Raw genomic sequence first — 14,628 nt, 5'->3', positions numbered from 1 at the left:
TGGAGGCTTTTCCACTTCTTGGAGGTTGTGTTGTACCTGATTAGACGAGTCAAGAGACCAGATGCGGCGTCTTGTCACCATTCGATGTTGCCGTTGAGTTTGTTCTCCCGAACCTTGGGCAGCCTGCCGTCCTGGCTGATGTTGCTGAGTGCAGGCAGTGAGCTTGTAAGGTGTCGCTCTCTGGTCGTCAAACCCGTTGAGCTTGACAATCTCAGGATGCAAGTGAATCTGAAGACGCAAAGGAGTGATTTCTTCCACTTCGGCTCATCTCTACAAGGCTCACGTCCTTGACAAGTCGTTCCACCTGCCTCCCATTCGCCATGTACTTTCGCCTGCCGCGTTGTCAGCAGCATATCCAGGCAGGAGCCACGCAATGCTCCGTCCTCTCACCTCCTCCATGCACGCTGTTTCTGTCGCTTCCGCAACTCCGCTGTGATCCCACAGGCTTCCGCCAAGCTTGTGCAGAAAAGCCTCACAAGTGAAAAAGGGAGGAGGAGGAATAGGAACCAAGGGTCGACGACGGGAACAGCTCTGTGCTCGATGGGGCGCTGATAACACCATGAACATATGCATACAGGAGAAGAGGGTAGGAAGGAACGAGGAGATGGAAGGATCACCTGGCCTTCAGGGCACCACATCATCAGGTGATCTTTCCTTCCGCCTTCAACCCTCCATCAGCCGATCGCACGTACCGCACACCGACATCACAGTTGTAACAAAACTCGTCCGGATTAGGATGGCGAAACTTCCGAGGGTCATCTGTCAGTGCGATCGGCTTCTTGGAGAGAAACTGTAGAAAGTAAAAATCAGCATATCCCTCCCGCCCTTTACGCCTTGCTTGTCCTTGCCCTCGGTACTCACATAGAAGCGCTGCGGAAGGGCTAGAAGGCCATCCTTGCTAATTGGGTAAAGCTCTGTGTTGATAGGAGCAGCTTCTCTCACGTCATACACGTACTTATGTTCGCTGCTCAACTCCTTGTTACTTCAATCGGGAGAGAGGGCGAGAACAGGGCGACAGAGGAAGGTACTACAAGTGCAAGTGGAGGAGTAAGATCGACCGGGGGAGGAGGACAGCGAGGCAGGGAGAGGAGATGCAAAGGAAGAAAGCAAGGGGAGGGAAGGAAACATTCGGTTACTCTGAGCAGGGGAAGAGAGAAGGATCGGCTTGCACGAGCTTGTCCCTATCGAAGGTGTTTCGAAACTAGATCAGAACAAGTTTCACTCAGTTGGAACCTCAGCATCATTCATACAACCTTTCCCTTGCTCCTCTCAACTTCCTACCAGTTGTGGGTAAGTTCATCTCTTTGCTCTCCTCCTCCCTCACCTGCTCCATCCTGTAGTACTCCATCCTCTCTTCGTCATTGGCAGGGACGAAAGGAGAAACGACAATCTTGAATCCTTCGAACAAGTAATCGTTCAGATGTTTCGGTCTTTCAGGCCCGGCCCATGTCTGTCCATACCCCCTGATATGATAACGAATCAATAAGGAGGGCGGAAGGGCGGGAGGAAAGGGGAAAGAAGGGAGGATCAGGGAGAAGTAGGAGAAGACGGAAGGAGGAGGGAATAGGAGCCCAAACTAGGGACATCAGACCTGCAGTTCATGATGCAGAGGGTGGAGTTCGAATGTTCATCAGCATAGAAGGCTCCGAATGAGACATCCTTTGGCAACTATCACCATCGTAGCGGACGCGTGAGTCGATCGAGAATACCTTGAGGAATGTCGACTGAGCAATAACAGCCGAGCTGTTTGCCATCAGGACGATGCCGACGTGACAGTCCGAGAAAGAGCCTGGGGACGAGAGGTGAACAGCAGGAGAAGAGCAGAGAGGACAGGCAAGGATTCGAGAGACAAGATAGAGTTTTGAGAACAGAACTGGGGCAGGAAGATTGGGAAAGGTCGGGCGATCGTGTAAATGGGGATGATGATGATGATGATGATGTTGATGTTGATGATGATGATGATGATGATGATGATGAGGAGGAGGAGGAGGAGGAGGAGGGAAGGTTGAGGAGGAGAAACTCACTATTTACACAATGCACATGGCCGTCACCATCAATGAAGAGGCCGAAACCAAGTTTCAACCGATCGGTGGCACCAATCCTTTGATCATCGTTTGACTGTAAATTCTCCTCTTCGGCATCCCCAAGACTTTCTTCTTCGTCCTCGCTCTCGTCCTCTTCCTCGTCCTCGTCGTCCTCCTCATCTTTATCCTTCTCCTCTGTGGATTGTTCAGACTTGGGCGTTTTCTCAGCATTGTTGTTTTCGTCTCCTAGGCCGATGTCCAACAGCCCGAAAGAGGAGAAGGAGCACAGTTCAAACCTCACATTCCCCCAGTCCGTCACGAACGCACCTGTGTCGCACCATCCTTCAGCTCCTCCACCAGGTACGAGGAGGAACGAGTACCCATTGACGCGCGCAGATTCTCTTCAGCTCCCATCCCTGCCAAGGTGCATTCCTTGAAGTCCGCCTCTCCGAAACAGCAAACGTTCACCACTTCCCCCTTCACCTGGACGACACGTCCCAGTCAAGCTTGCCATGATCACAGCACGACCTCTCTTACACTTCGGCATTCGCACCACTGGAACCTCCATGGCCCAGCGCGGATGTCCAGCAAGCTCTCAGACTCGTGGGAGAGATTCGCTTCAAAGAGTCCAATCAGGACGCAACAACCGCATCTCCTCCTCATTCAAAGAGCCCTTCTCACCTGCAAGTCCGACACTCCTCAAACTTCCTGCTGAACCCTGAGCAAACTGCCACTGTCCCATCAGCACTGGACTCTCTTGCCCAACAACGTGCACGCCGCCATCCAAGCTCTCGAGCTTCAATCCTGATCGAATCTTTATGGACCCATCCCACCTGAGGGGCAGCACAGTCAGCATGCGGCATGCGACTCTTACGTGCTCACCTGTACAAGCCCTCGCTGACTTGAACCACCCCCCCTGCTGGACATTGCTTTACCGCCCGATGGAAGGAATGGATCTGCTGTGGCACCAGCAGCCTCTCGCATTCTGGTCCCGCCTGCGTCATCGGTTCCCATGCGGGATTCGACCAGAACCACTCGCAGACAGCTGAGTCTCTCACCATCCACGGGCCCCCGAGCAACTGCCAGGGATCCGCAGGGATCAGCCGGACGCTTTCGACAAGGTCCGAGAAGGCAATCTTGCATGGTCGGTTCAGGATGTCGAATGCCCCGAGAACAAATCTGTCAAAATCATGCTCATCTAGATTCGCAATCTTCTTTCCAAGCTCGTCGTAAAATCTCTTGTTGCGATTGGAAGGCAACTTTGACATGCTCGGGGTATCGACGATGGGGCTCTGCTTTCCATACCCAACAGACGCTGTCAGAGCATGGCTGACCAATGACAGAAAGACGTGGAAGAGGAGCAACCCAGCACCTCGCGTCATGTAAGCTTGTCCTCACTATGTTGACGGAAAGACGATCCGGGTAATGCCTGTGGCCCATGTCGACCAGGGTGGCATGAATCCACACCCTGCGCGGTGCGCAGGGCAGGTTAGGCTCTTACCACAAGAGCAGGTAGCGACATGATACAGGACAAAGTTATCATGAACAAGCATATCAGCTCATGGTCGCCGTCTCACATGGTCTCTTGCCATGTTTTGGTCGCTCCATTATCTGGCATTGCGGCTTGTCAGGATGAAATCCAGCCCGCCTAGGTTGTTTGAGTTACTTTTTGGTAAAGGCAGAAAAAACTACTAGTACGAATGTGGTGTGCGGGAGTTCAGTGCCCCGGGCGCAGGCGGAGGCCCGGAAAGCCGGCGGAATTCGTTCGACCGGAGGGTCATTGGCCCGGCGACTGCCGGGCCACCACACGGGCCCGGTGCATTTTTTTTGCTCATTTCTGCCTGTCACTGGTCAGGTCACTCTCGGGAATCAAGTCATCTGGTAACGTGATCAGTCAGCGACTGAGTGAAAAATACCTTTTAAACAACCCTTCGCACGAAAGATCAAGCCTAAAAATTGTATTTGTACCGCTCATTGACATTATAAAAACTAAAAAGAGTCATTGATGTAGTAAAGCCGTTGGACTGGGGTCAGACAAAAGCACGAGGGGTAGTAGGGATTTAGAAGTAGGGGTGATAAGTAGGTTATGATGGGGTGATCTACACCGATGGTAGTAAAGTGGTCAAGTAAATAAGACAGTTATTCTAGTCGGAAGGGACTTGAAAGGGGGGTGGTGCTGTCAGGGCCTTTCAGAAGATGATCGGTGGATGCAGACAAATTTGAAAATTTCGTTGAGCACACGAAAATCTGGAGATTTGTTTTGAAATCAGAGGATGAAAATCAGTTTGTCTCTTTGGGCTCACAATTATAAAAATCATATTTTATATTTCATCACGGCCTCATAATTTCCAGCAGAGTGGGTACAAAGGGGTGGGGTACTCTTGAAAGGGCTTTATCCATTCTCAACCGGGTCGGGGGTGGTTTTGCAGAATGTACAGAAAATATTCAAATATGTACAAGAAGTTGCTGCCAATATTTGAAATTGTAACTAACCCTTACAATTGGATGCGCCCATCCCTGAGGCGGATTACTATCATATAAAATGGTTTTTTTAAAGAGGTGTGTGGTAACTCCAATTTTATGGGGTGAGGCCGAATAGTGGGATGGTAGGGGTCGGGTAGGGACACCAGGGGTAGGGTGACGCATGATCTCTACGGGGTCAGGGGTGAGGGGACCAGGGAACAAACATATTTACAGTGGGTGGGTGGGTTGTAAAGTAAGGAAGCAGCGGGTGGTGGGAGCATACTTGATAGGTACATCTTGTAGGTTCTTGGTCCCATCGAGATTTTTCAATTCAAAAGGGGGTAGGGTAGTACAACAAAGGGTGAATAGGTGGATACAGGGATATTTTCGTGACGAGGATCAAGCCAACAGAGGGGGGTAGTAACAGTCTTCGAAAAGGGCAACAGGGGTGAGAGGAATGTCGGAGGGGGTAGGGGTGGTTTTTGATACAGTTTGGATATTAGCGCACATGGCGCGGTGAAGAGGATAGAACGAGATATCGTGACGCAGGGGAGGAGCACAATACTGAACAGAAGGATGCCCAGGAAAATGTTTTAACCAAAGAGAAGAGGCTGAGAAAAATTGATTCAAGCACAGAAATTTAGGAAGTGGGGATGATTTGCAAGTGAAAATGCCGTGTGGTAGCAGTAGATATTGCTCCTTTATGCAGTCCGTGGAATGTCTACTCTTTTTATTGTGTATCACAGAAAATCCATGCATATTTTACATACAGGGCAATCTTCAAGTGTTTAGGACATGTGTCCGATTGATCTATTATTATATGCATATGTTGTAAACATGTGTACTGACTGTTCATGATTGCTAGATCTCTCTATGCAACTTGGTTGCGGCCTGGTTTAAGCAGCGACTTTCTTGGAGGATCATTGTTCATTTGAGGTGAAGGGCAAGCGAGTGACATGATGAGCACGGCTGTTCTCGGGCAGCCTGCATCTCTCCCTCTCTTTGCGACAATGGATGCAGATGGTAAGGAGAAGAAAGTAGTGAAGACGAGGCGCCTTGCTCAGTTGCCAGTCAGCAGAGCATGCGTAGCATGCAGGAAACTGAAGATGAAGTGTGGAGATACGAGACCATGTACTCGTTGTATTGCAAAGGGCCAAGAAAGCACTTGCGTTGATTGGACAGGTGAAACGCACGAGCCGCGAGCTCAAGTGCCCAGAGCATGCGAGGCTTGCAAACGAGCCAAAGCTCGGTGTGATCTGAGCAGACCATGCTCACGGTGTATAAAGAATGGCAGAGGAGACTCTTGTTGTGATTGGAACTCGTCAAGTGATCTTGCTCTTGTTAAAGTGGAGGTTTCAGATGTAAAACAAGAGCATGATGTTGTAGCAGTTGAACGACCTTTGAGCTACAACGTGAATAGAGTGGGTTTGGCAGACGATATTACATATTTTCAGACGTATGACACACAACATTGGGCTTATCCTTTGATGGCAAGGTTCTCGGAGTACAGTCAGGATCAAATCTTGAATTTAGCTTATGTGCTTCCGCCTTCGATCCAGAATGTGGTCAGCAGTGCACTCAGTACATTCAAGGTCATTCAGAATCATACAATGCAAAAGCGCTTTTCGCATGACTGTAATTTGTTGATGGGGGATCAAAAGGATACTGGTGTGTTTGAAATGATGGAAAATGAAATTTGGGAACGTAGTCAGGATACAGGATTTATGAGGATGAAATGGGATATGATCGAAAACATGATGCCTGTCCGTCAAGAATTATATGTTTCAGACCTGATATCTACAATCTGTGGAATTCATAAGGAGGAGTTCATAACACGATTGACGTCAAAAAATGTTCCAATCTTCATGACGGAGTTGGATTGGATTTGTTACATGATTGAAGAGATATTGAACGATGACCAGCTGAAGGTCTGCAAATTTTACAGATGTCGGGATTCATGGGGCTCGAGTTTCTTTGGATGTGGGTTCTATTGTTTCGCATCGGAAAAAGTTTTCGACGGAAATGGAACGCTGGTCTGCTCGAAACATTACATTCGACCGGTGAGATCAATAGAGAGGAGTAAAGAAGTGTGTGTGTGTGTGTGTGTGTGTACATGAGAACATGAACGATTCCTGTCGCTGATTTCCATATCCTCTCTATTTCCAGTATTCTGACGTCATTATTTAGGTATCCAAGGAAGAGTTCGAACAGGTCAGGATGACGACCCCGGAGAGCTGCCGGCCTTTTGCTAGTGAAATGGGAGATAACCGAAGTGCTGATGAATTGCAGAGAGATTTTATTTCAGACTATCACAGGGTATGTAGTACTTACACGTTTTTGCACTCTAGTGACGGCTCGATGCAGGAAGAAACAATTTCTCGAATGAAGGAAACAGAAGCTGGGCAGAAGAAGCTCCAACTTCTTGCAATGGCAGTGCAGAATCGTCTACAACATTTCGTGAAGATTGCAGACCGGATCCGTATGAAGGAGAATTCGAAATTCGAAGAGATCAAGACCGAAAGGGATTTGTAACATACGTCTTCACGTCGGTGTTCATATGATTACTGGTTCGTTGGGGAAAGCTGTACATCCATTTAAGAAAAGAAATCAAGCTACAATTTAATCGATCAAGCTTTGCGTTGCCCTCTCAAGAGATCCACGAAGTCTCCCGGCGAAACATCGCGATACCATTCGTGCAAGGACAGGGCCCCGTTGCCATCCTTGTCCAGCTCCTCCATCATTGCGTTGTAAGACCCTTCCGCTACTTCAGGAGCATCTCGGTTCCGCAGAAGGACGAGGAGCTCGTGGCGGTCGAGCTCTCCTGAGCCATCCAAGTCGAAGGAGTTGAAGACCTCCTTGTCGTACTCTCCGATTTGCGGACTGCCCTCTTCCCCTCGATGCTCCTTCCCGTGCTGCTGGGCCAAGTGACCCTTGTCGTCGTGGTCGGAAGCCATCAGATCTTCAATGAGAACCTTCCATTCCTGCCATCCCAGCAGAGCCTTTCCGTGCTTGCCCTTGGCTTCGAAGAATTCCTTCAGCTCCTGCTGCTCCTCGTTGCCGTCCAGGGAGAAGTTCAGCTGCTTCAGGGCCTTGGCAAACTCCTTCTCATCCAATCCTCCGTTCCCGTCCGCGTCTGCCTTACGGAAGAAGCTCTCAGAAAGAACGCCTGTCTCCTAGTGGGCCGTCAGAACACCCGATATGATATTCCAATGAAAAAACCTCTTTTTCCTCCTTGACCTTGTCCGCTGAAGGCTTGCGTTGTCCGTCGGATCCCTGCTTCTTCATGCTTGCCTCCCTCGCCTTCTTGGCGTCCTCTTTCAGCTGCTCGGAGACTCCCTCACTGTAATCGAAGAGATCGTCGGACGTCTCAGTGGTCGGCTGTAGCACCTGGTGGTCGATCCTGTAACGCCAGGTAAGGAGCAATGACCCCCCACAGGCTCTCCCCTTACTCTTCGATCCCTGCGCCGGTGACCATGTCGTCGAGGTCATCCAACTCTTCTTCTTTCATGCTCCATGGCCTCTCCCATTGGGTCTCTCCGCTCAACGTGTTCCAGTAGTAGTGCTTACCAGAGCTTTGGTCGAGGACTTTCTTCCATGCGTCAGGAAGATCGAGACTTGAGACTGGACGGCAGCAGGCCAACAGGATGAAGAAGATGGAGGCTGTGAACAAGAGCTTCATCGGTGAAGAAGGAGAAGGTCTGATAGCAATGGAGTCAGAGAGAATGAGTAAAAACAATGCTCCGAGTGTTTTCAAACCTCTCCTCCCCTCATCAGGTTTCCATTCAACCGTCTGATGTGTCTAGACGCTCCTTGCGTTGACTTCCTCCTGCTCCCTCATCGACTTATCTATCTGCTCTCTCGCCATGCTCCGGCTCCTCCTCCTCCTCCTCCTCCTCCTCCTCCTCCCCCTCATCCAGCATTACACTTGACGTCACTCTTAAATTGTCGGGCTTTCAGTACCGGTCCTATAGATGCTTCAACCTGGGGTACTGTTAAGCTCCCCAACAATCATGGCATGAAAAGGCCAACCAGAAGGGAGGCGGGGAGAGGTCGGAGGCCAGTGGCGGGAGAGCAGGAGGACTGAGCATGAAGGAGGAGACAGATGAGGAGCTAGGACGAGAAGCCAGAAGGAGAAGAGTAGGAGGACAGGGAGGAGAGGAGGAAGGGAGGGGAAATTTGTGGTATTCTCATCGTGGAGCAGCCAAAGGCTAGCGGAGTGTGACTCTGCGTCTCTTCCAGTCTCTGCATGCAGGCAGCTGCGACCGACTCGTCGGACAGCGACGAAGACTTCGACGTCTTCCAACGAGCACCTGCTGGTGATCCCGCCGAAACAGGGGGCAACCTCTGACCTCCATTGCAGGCTACGAATGTATCCCCGTCAACGACGCCTGGCCGCCCTCTGCGAGATACGAGTCCCCTTCCATCGGTCGTCTTGCAAGCTTGCTTTCGATGCTCCTCCTCCTCACTGGCTCCCTCTAGCTGCTCTGCCGCCGATCCCTTGCAGGAACTCCGTCACGGTGTTGGAGGATGTAGTTCCAGAGGAGCTTGCAGACCAAGTGCGAGGGATGGCGGGCGAGTATCAGTGAAGGTGATGAGCTCCTTAGGTCTACAAGTTCGCCATGGAAGAGAAGGAGGGGAAGCCTTGGGGTCTCTACCTGCACACTAGCGACATCCTGCACTGCCAGGTCTGCTCCCGGCTCGCCGTCGCCGGCTCATGTCGCTCATGCAGGAGGCGACGCAAGAGTTGAGGTTGGCTGCCGCCTGCGTGAAGCATCTGTGGTTTGAGAGCGTAGCTCACCGCGCTCCTCATCTCTTCACTGCTGTACATGTGACATGACAGCACAAGAAGGTAGGGTGACTCGAGCAGCAGGCAGAATCGTTGGGGGATAATGATAGCGCATGGAGTGAGCTTATGCTCAACAAAGTTCATGGATTCGAGGTCCTTCTGCTCCTGCTGATGCTCCTGCTCCTGCTCCTGCCCCTGCTCCTGCTCCTGCTCCTGCCCCTGCTCCTGCTCCTGCCCCTGCTCCTGCTCCTGCTCCTGCTCCTGCTCCTGCTCGTTCCTTGCCCCTTCAAACCCCCTCACTTTCCCTCCTCTTCCCTTTTCCTTTCCTTACACTACTCATTCTTCTCATTGCCTGAAATTCTCATCTTGTGTCCAGGTCTGGTGCCTGACAGGAGGGGAAGGAAACCGGCAAGGCTGAAATGGCGCGAAAAGTCACCGGTGACTTGCTGGCAGGTGTGACTACCATATCGACTTCGCGGAGTTTCAACGCTATCAGGTGAGCATGAAGAGCAGGAGAAGGAGAAGGAGAAGGAGAAGGAGAAGGAGGAGAAGAAGCAAAACGAGCAGGAGCAGAAGGAGAAGGAGGGCGACGAGACGGGAGGAGGCCATCGCCTCTCACGACTCTTGACAGCACAACGTCATCTTTTTCCCCATGTATTCAGCGACCATTCACCTGGGGCGCGCAGACTGTGAGGTGGGGAAGCACCATGTTCCTGCGGGGGGATAACAAGTGCTCTAGGGAGGAGAGTTCCTGGCGAACCGAGATGGACTGTCGCACTATGTGCGGACCGGATACAAGGTGAGGAGGGGGAGGGAAGGGAGGGAGGGAAGGGAGAGAGGGCGGGAATGAGAGGATGGGGGTCAACAGGGAGAGGGGAAGGTGCAGGAAGTCGGGGGGCAGGGGGGGAAGGATGGAGAGAAGGTTGAGCTTGTCTTGTCATGAGTGCTGCAGGGGGCACATGTGGGAGGAGCGAACGCAGTAGAGGATGAGTACACGGAGGAAGAGGAGGCGAAGAACTGGCAGAGGGTGGAGTACAAGTTCAACAGGAGCATCATCATCGACGGGTCTCTTCCCCACTGCAGGTACAACTCCATTGACCCGGATCCAAAGTGAATGGCAAATGTCAGCTCAAGGGTGAAGAAAATCCAACCGCCGAGCAAGTCTGTCCTCCTGCTTCTCCTGCTGCTGCTGCCCCTCATCGTCATCGTCATCGTCATCCTCATCCTCCTTATCCTCATCGTCATCCTCATCCTCCTCCTCTCCTCCTCCTCCCTTCATTCTGATAGTGCTCCTCGTCCTCCTCCTCTGCCACCACCACCACCACCTCCTCCTCCTCGTGCTCTTCCTTCTCTGGCTATCCGCCTCCTTCCTCTTGCCCTTCAATGTATGCTCCCTCCTAAATCACCTCTCTCCTACAGGCGGCGGATCATCCTCGCCACCAACGTGTACGATCATTTCGTGGGGCCCAAGGTCTCTCGTTTTCCCATCCACAGCCCAGCATGGCAGGTGAGCAATGGCAGTGCGGAGCAGAGGGAGGGAGAGCAAGAGGGTTGAGGCACGGCAGAGTAGCTACATGGGAAGGGGCAGGAGGGAGCAGGGGGAGGGCCAGGAGCAGGAGCAGGAGCAGCAAGATTGGCAGAAGCAGGAGGGGCAAGACGAAGAGGAGATTCAGCAAGTGGGAGAGCAAGAGGAGAAGGACGGGGAGGAGGAGGGGGAGAGGGAGGGGGAGAGGGAGGGGGAGGGGGAGGGGGAGAGGGAGGGGTCTAAGATAGGAAGCAGAAGGTCATCAAGTTCAACAATATCATCTCCAAACTCTCCAAGTCTCTGCATCGACCGCAAGAGGTTCTGCGTTGGTTTGTGCTGCTTCCTCCTCATGCTTGTGACGGCAGGGGGAGGGGGGGGAGAAGGAGCAGGAGGCGACTTATGGCCCGTATGGCGAGATAATATCAAAGCACATGATGGTAGAGAAGCAATGAATGAAACTTTACAGCTTTAATGAACACAGGGGTCTCTTTGTTCCCTTTCTTGTCCACACCATCGACGTCAGGCTCTTGCTCATCTTCAACTCTGCCCTCCTCCCTCACTTCCTCTTCCTCCTCTTCCCTTCCTCTTCCTCCTTTCTGATCTCCCAATTTCCCTCTGCCCCCCCCCCCCCCCCCCGCTCCCTCTCCCCCCCTGCCCTCCATTCTTGCTAGTCCTGCTGGTCGTCCAGGGTATTTCCCATCCCCGTCCGTTCCTACCAGGTTTGCGGGAGGCGGAGCATTGCAACAGCAAGGGAAGGAGGCGAAGGTGGGGGGCGGGGGGGATTGTAAGGGGAAGAGGAGGAGGAAGAGGAGGAGGAAGAGGAGGAGGAGGAGGAAGTAGAGGAAACAAGGGAGAGAGGAGGAGGAGCAGGTAAGGTGGAGGGGAGGAGCAAGTGAAGGAAGGAGAAGGATCAGCATGTCCTCCAAGGATCAGAGCGGTGTGAACTCTCTGCTTGCTCTCGCTGTCATGGAGAGGAGGTGCGACGTTTTCGACCTGCTCCTCAGCGCCAAGGCGGACCTTGAGAGCAAAGATGACGACGGAAACTCCTTGCTGCTCATCGCCGCCATGCGAGGAAACAAGGAAGTTGTGCTCGCACTCCTCAACCACGGAGCTGATGTCAACAGCAAGGTGATCACTGCTGGCTTGTACTTGCACTTGTTTGGTTTCCTTGATGATGGTTGAGGCAGGACAAGGAGGGAAAGAACATCTTTGACAAGCTCTTTCTCAACGGACATTATTCTCTTGCACAACACCTCTGGGAGTCTGCAGAGTCTCTTGGTTTCAAGCACGAACAAGACGCCATGGTCCTCCCCACTCCCCTCTCTCCCCTCCCCTCCCTGTTCTCACCCTACTGCAGCAAACCCTACGAAGCGTGTCCTCCGACGTCACCGAGGAGACGGAGGTCCCGAGCATGCAGCTGCGGTCGTTGTTGACTGTTCCCTCAGGGGCTGCTGGCTGCCATGGAAGCAGGCCTTAACATCGAGCAGCTGGGAATGTGAGGCAGAAGCGATTGTTCGAGGATCTTACAATGACAATGAAGTAGAGGAGGGGCATCTAAGACCCTCACCGACACACCCTCACACCAGCATGACATGTAAGAGCTGAGAACGTTACTTCCCGCTGACTGTTGAGCTTCCTGTTGTGACATGCTCGCTTCAGTTGGTTGGTTGATGACCTTTCGGACGATGACAAATTTTCACCGGCTCAGGTTCTGAAGACTTTTGTCATGTCAGTCCGTGACGAGGATCACGTAGCAGATCAGCCAGCTGGACGAGCTGATACAAGACATGCTGGAGAAGAGAATGAGAAGAGAGGAGCACGCCGAGCAGCAGACGGCGAGTGAAGGCCAACGACACGACAGCGCAGTCGCACATGCCGTACCTCCCGAGCAGCCGCCGTCGGGTATGTCTGAGGTGGACGCACGAGAACTTCTCACTACAGGAAGGAACGGAGAACTTCTCACTACAGGAAGGAACACTTCCAGGAGCATTGGCGATGGTTTTATGACGACGGCAGATGCTCTTGAGGAGATGATGTCGGAAACAGACGATGGAACTCAATACCCTCTCCCCGACAAAGATCCTGTAGAGGATCTTCTGCAGCGCCTGCACGATGACAGGACAGGCTCCTCCCCTTGGCCCAGCCTCGCCGAGATCAGAGTCACTCACACGAGGGACGAGGATCTGACCAGCGCCAGTGAGCTGCTGGAGCAGAAGGAGCAGCGGCAGGAGAGAGCATGCAGGAGAGTGACCAACGGGTTTGCGCTCCTCCTCCTCTACGAACAAGTCATCCAGGCTTCCAACCCGGACAACGCCAAGAATGCTCGGGCTGACTGCGACGTCCTCGTCAGATCCCTTCCCCAGCTCGGCTTCCCCAAGGTTGACCTCAAGTCAAACTTGACTCGAGCAAGCAGCATGTCGCTGCTGCAGGAGCTCTCGACGGCGCTGCGACCCGACGGCAACCTCGACGACTCGGACTGCTTCCTCCTCTACGTTCAGTCCCTCGGGTCTCCCGGAGGCTTCTGGTGCTCGCCCGACCCTCGTCGCTCCGTTGTCGAAGATTTCCAGCAGTTTGTGTACATCAAGGAGATAATAGAGCTGCTCTGTCGGGCGATACCGGACAGACCCAAGATCATCATGCTCAACCTGAGCAGTCCGGAGCACACGGCAGGGCAGGATAGGGTGTTTCTCTCCTCTTCCGCTTGCAAGCAGGAGTATCATGAAGATTCACTGTCGGTAGCTCCCGAGGTCACATTGGTCACGAGCATAACGAGGGGAAGGAACCACTGGATAACCAACTCGGGGTCAATCTTCCAACAACGCCTCGTAGCCAACCTCAAGAGGGGCAGGGGAGGGGTATACCTCGATGAGACTTTCAAACTCTCTTGCAAGGAGCTTCGGAGTCTCTTCATCGAGCGGCTAGGGACAGGGACGGCGGACTGCGAGATCGGGATAGCAGCGTACGAGTCCTTCTACGTGCAGAAGCCCCTGATGGTCCAGCTGGAGAGCTCCTTCCGGGTCTTGTTCGGCCCCCCCATATGCTTCTCCCAGGAGAGAACGAGCACAGAGCTGTACATCAAGGAGGTAGGGGCCATGGTGTGCAAGAGACACTACACGGAGTCCTTCACCTTCAGCGCCAGTGAAGATTTCGTCTACATCTCCAGCGTCCACATCGATGGTATCAGCGCGTACGGCTGGGAGTTTCACCTGCTGCAGGTCGAGGACAACCTTCAGGTGCACGTGGGAGCCGTACAAGCAGGTCAAGTACAGGAGTGGATGAGTAGCTATGGAGCGAGCGCAGGAGACGCGGTGACGCGCAGCGACGAAGTGGAGGAGGAAGCAGCGGTGGAGGAGCAGCAAGGGACAAGAGGCTCAGTCACTGCGGGTATACAAGTCAGCTGGATGCTGGACTTGAGCAGAAATTCACTGAGGGTGGAACTTGGCGTGCGAGTTCAGGTGTTGATTGCGAGGGAAAACAAAGTTTGAAGCTAACCAGCCCGAACAAGGTGTGGTATGACAGAGTGAATGGGAGATTGATGTTCACAATACATGATCGACTTGTACAGAAGGTAACCTCATCCTCCTCCAGCTCCTCTCCCCCCTCCCTCCCTCCTTCCCTCCTCTTCTTCGCTTTCTCTTGCTTTCTTCTCTCATGTCACCCCTCCCTTTCCCTCTACATCTGCCTTGTGCTCGTTCTCTCAAATCTTCGTCTAATTGATTCTACAGCTGAATTGTCCAAAGAATGATCGTCTTATTCCAGCATTGGCGATCGGAAAGTTCTGTTTGTGCGAAGTGAAGTTAACAGACTGTTGGATCTGGAAGTAAGAGAGG

At 52.6% G+C, this 14,628-nt stretch overlaps 4 protein-coding genes across 4 annotated transcripts; 3 read left to right on the top strand and 1 right to left on the bottom strand.

The window, feature by feature from the left end:
• Positions 1-5,695: 5,695 nt before the first annotated feature.
• Positions 5,696-6,803, top strand: GUITHDRAFT_152760 (hypothetical protein; the record flags this gene model as incomplete). The annotated part of the gene is made up of 2 exons (XM_005832106.1): positions 5,696-6,547; positions 6,675-6,803. Coding segments are annotated over exons 1-2 (638 nt in total), but the record flags the coding sequence as incomplete, so codon positions are not given.
• Positions 6,804-7,065: 262 nt separating this feature from the next.
• On the bottom strand, positions 7,066-8,166 carry GUITHDRAFT_163331 (hypothetical protein; the record flags this gene model as incomplete). Its single annotated transcript, XM_005832105.1, has 3 exons — positions 7,066-7,660; positions 7,725-7,887; positions 7,937-8,166. 3 exons carry the CDS (start codon positions 8,164-8,166, stop codon positions 7,115-7,117), a joined length of 939 nt encoding a protein of 312 aa, XP_005832162.1. The 3' UTR covers positions 7,066-7,114.
• A 567-nt stretch (positions 8,167-8,733) lies between these two features.
• Positions 8,734-10,387, top strand: GUITHDRAFT_108825 (hypothetical protein; the record flags this gene model as incomplete). The annotated part of the gene is made up of 9 exons (XM_005832104.1): positions 8,734-8,803; positions 8,848-8,913; positions 8,967-9,043; positions 9,092-9,172; positions 9,217-9,266; positions 9,727-9,769; positions 9,905-9,967; positions 10,013-10,072; positions 10,226-10,387. 9 exons carry the CDS (start codon positions 8,734-8,736, stop codon positions 10,385-10,387), a joined length of 672 nt encoding a protein of 223 aa, XP_005832161.1.
• A 1,326-nt stretch (positions 10,388-11,713) lies between these two features.
• GUITHDRAFT_42462 (hypothetical protein) lies at positions 11,714-11,926 on the top strand (the record flags this gene model as incomplete). The annotated part of the gene is made up of 1 exon (XM_005832103.1): positions 11,714-11,926. A coding segment is annotated over one exon (213 nt), but the record flags the coding sequence as incomplete, so codon positions are not given.
• Positions 11,927-14,628: the final 2,702 nt, after the last annotated feature.

Source organism: Guillardia theta (genome assembly GCF_000315625.1).
Source record: "Guillardia theta CCMP2712 unplaced genomic scaffold GUITHscaffold_36, whole genome shotgun sequence".
Lineage (NCBI taxonomy): Eukaryota > Cryptophyceae > Pyrenomonadales > Geminigeraceae > Guillardia > Guillardia theta.
Note: the sequence above shows the minus strand (reverse complement) of the source record. Positions and strands in the feature narration are given on the sequence as shown.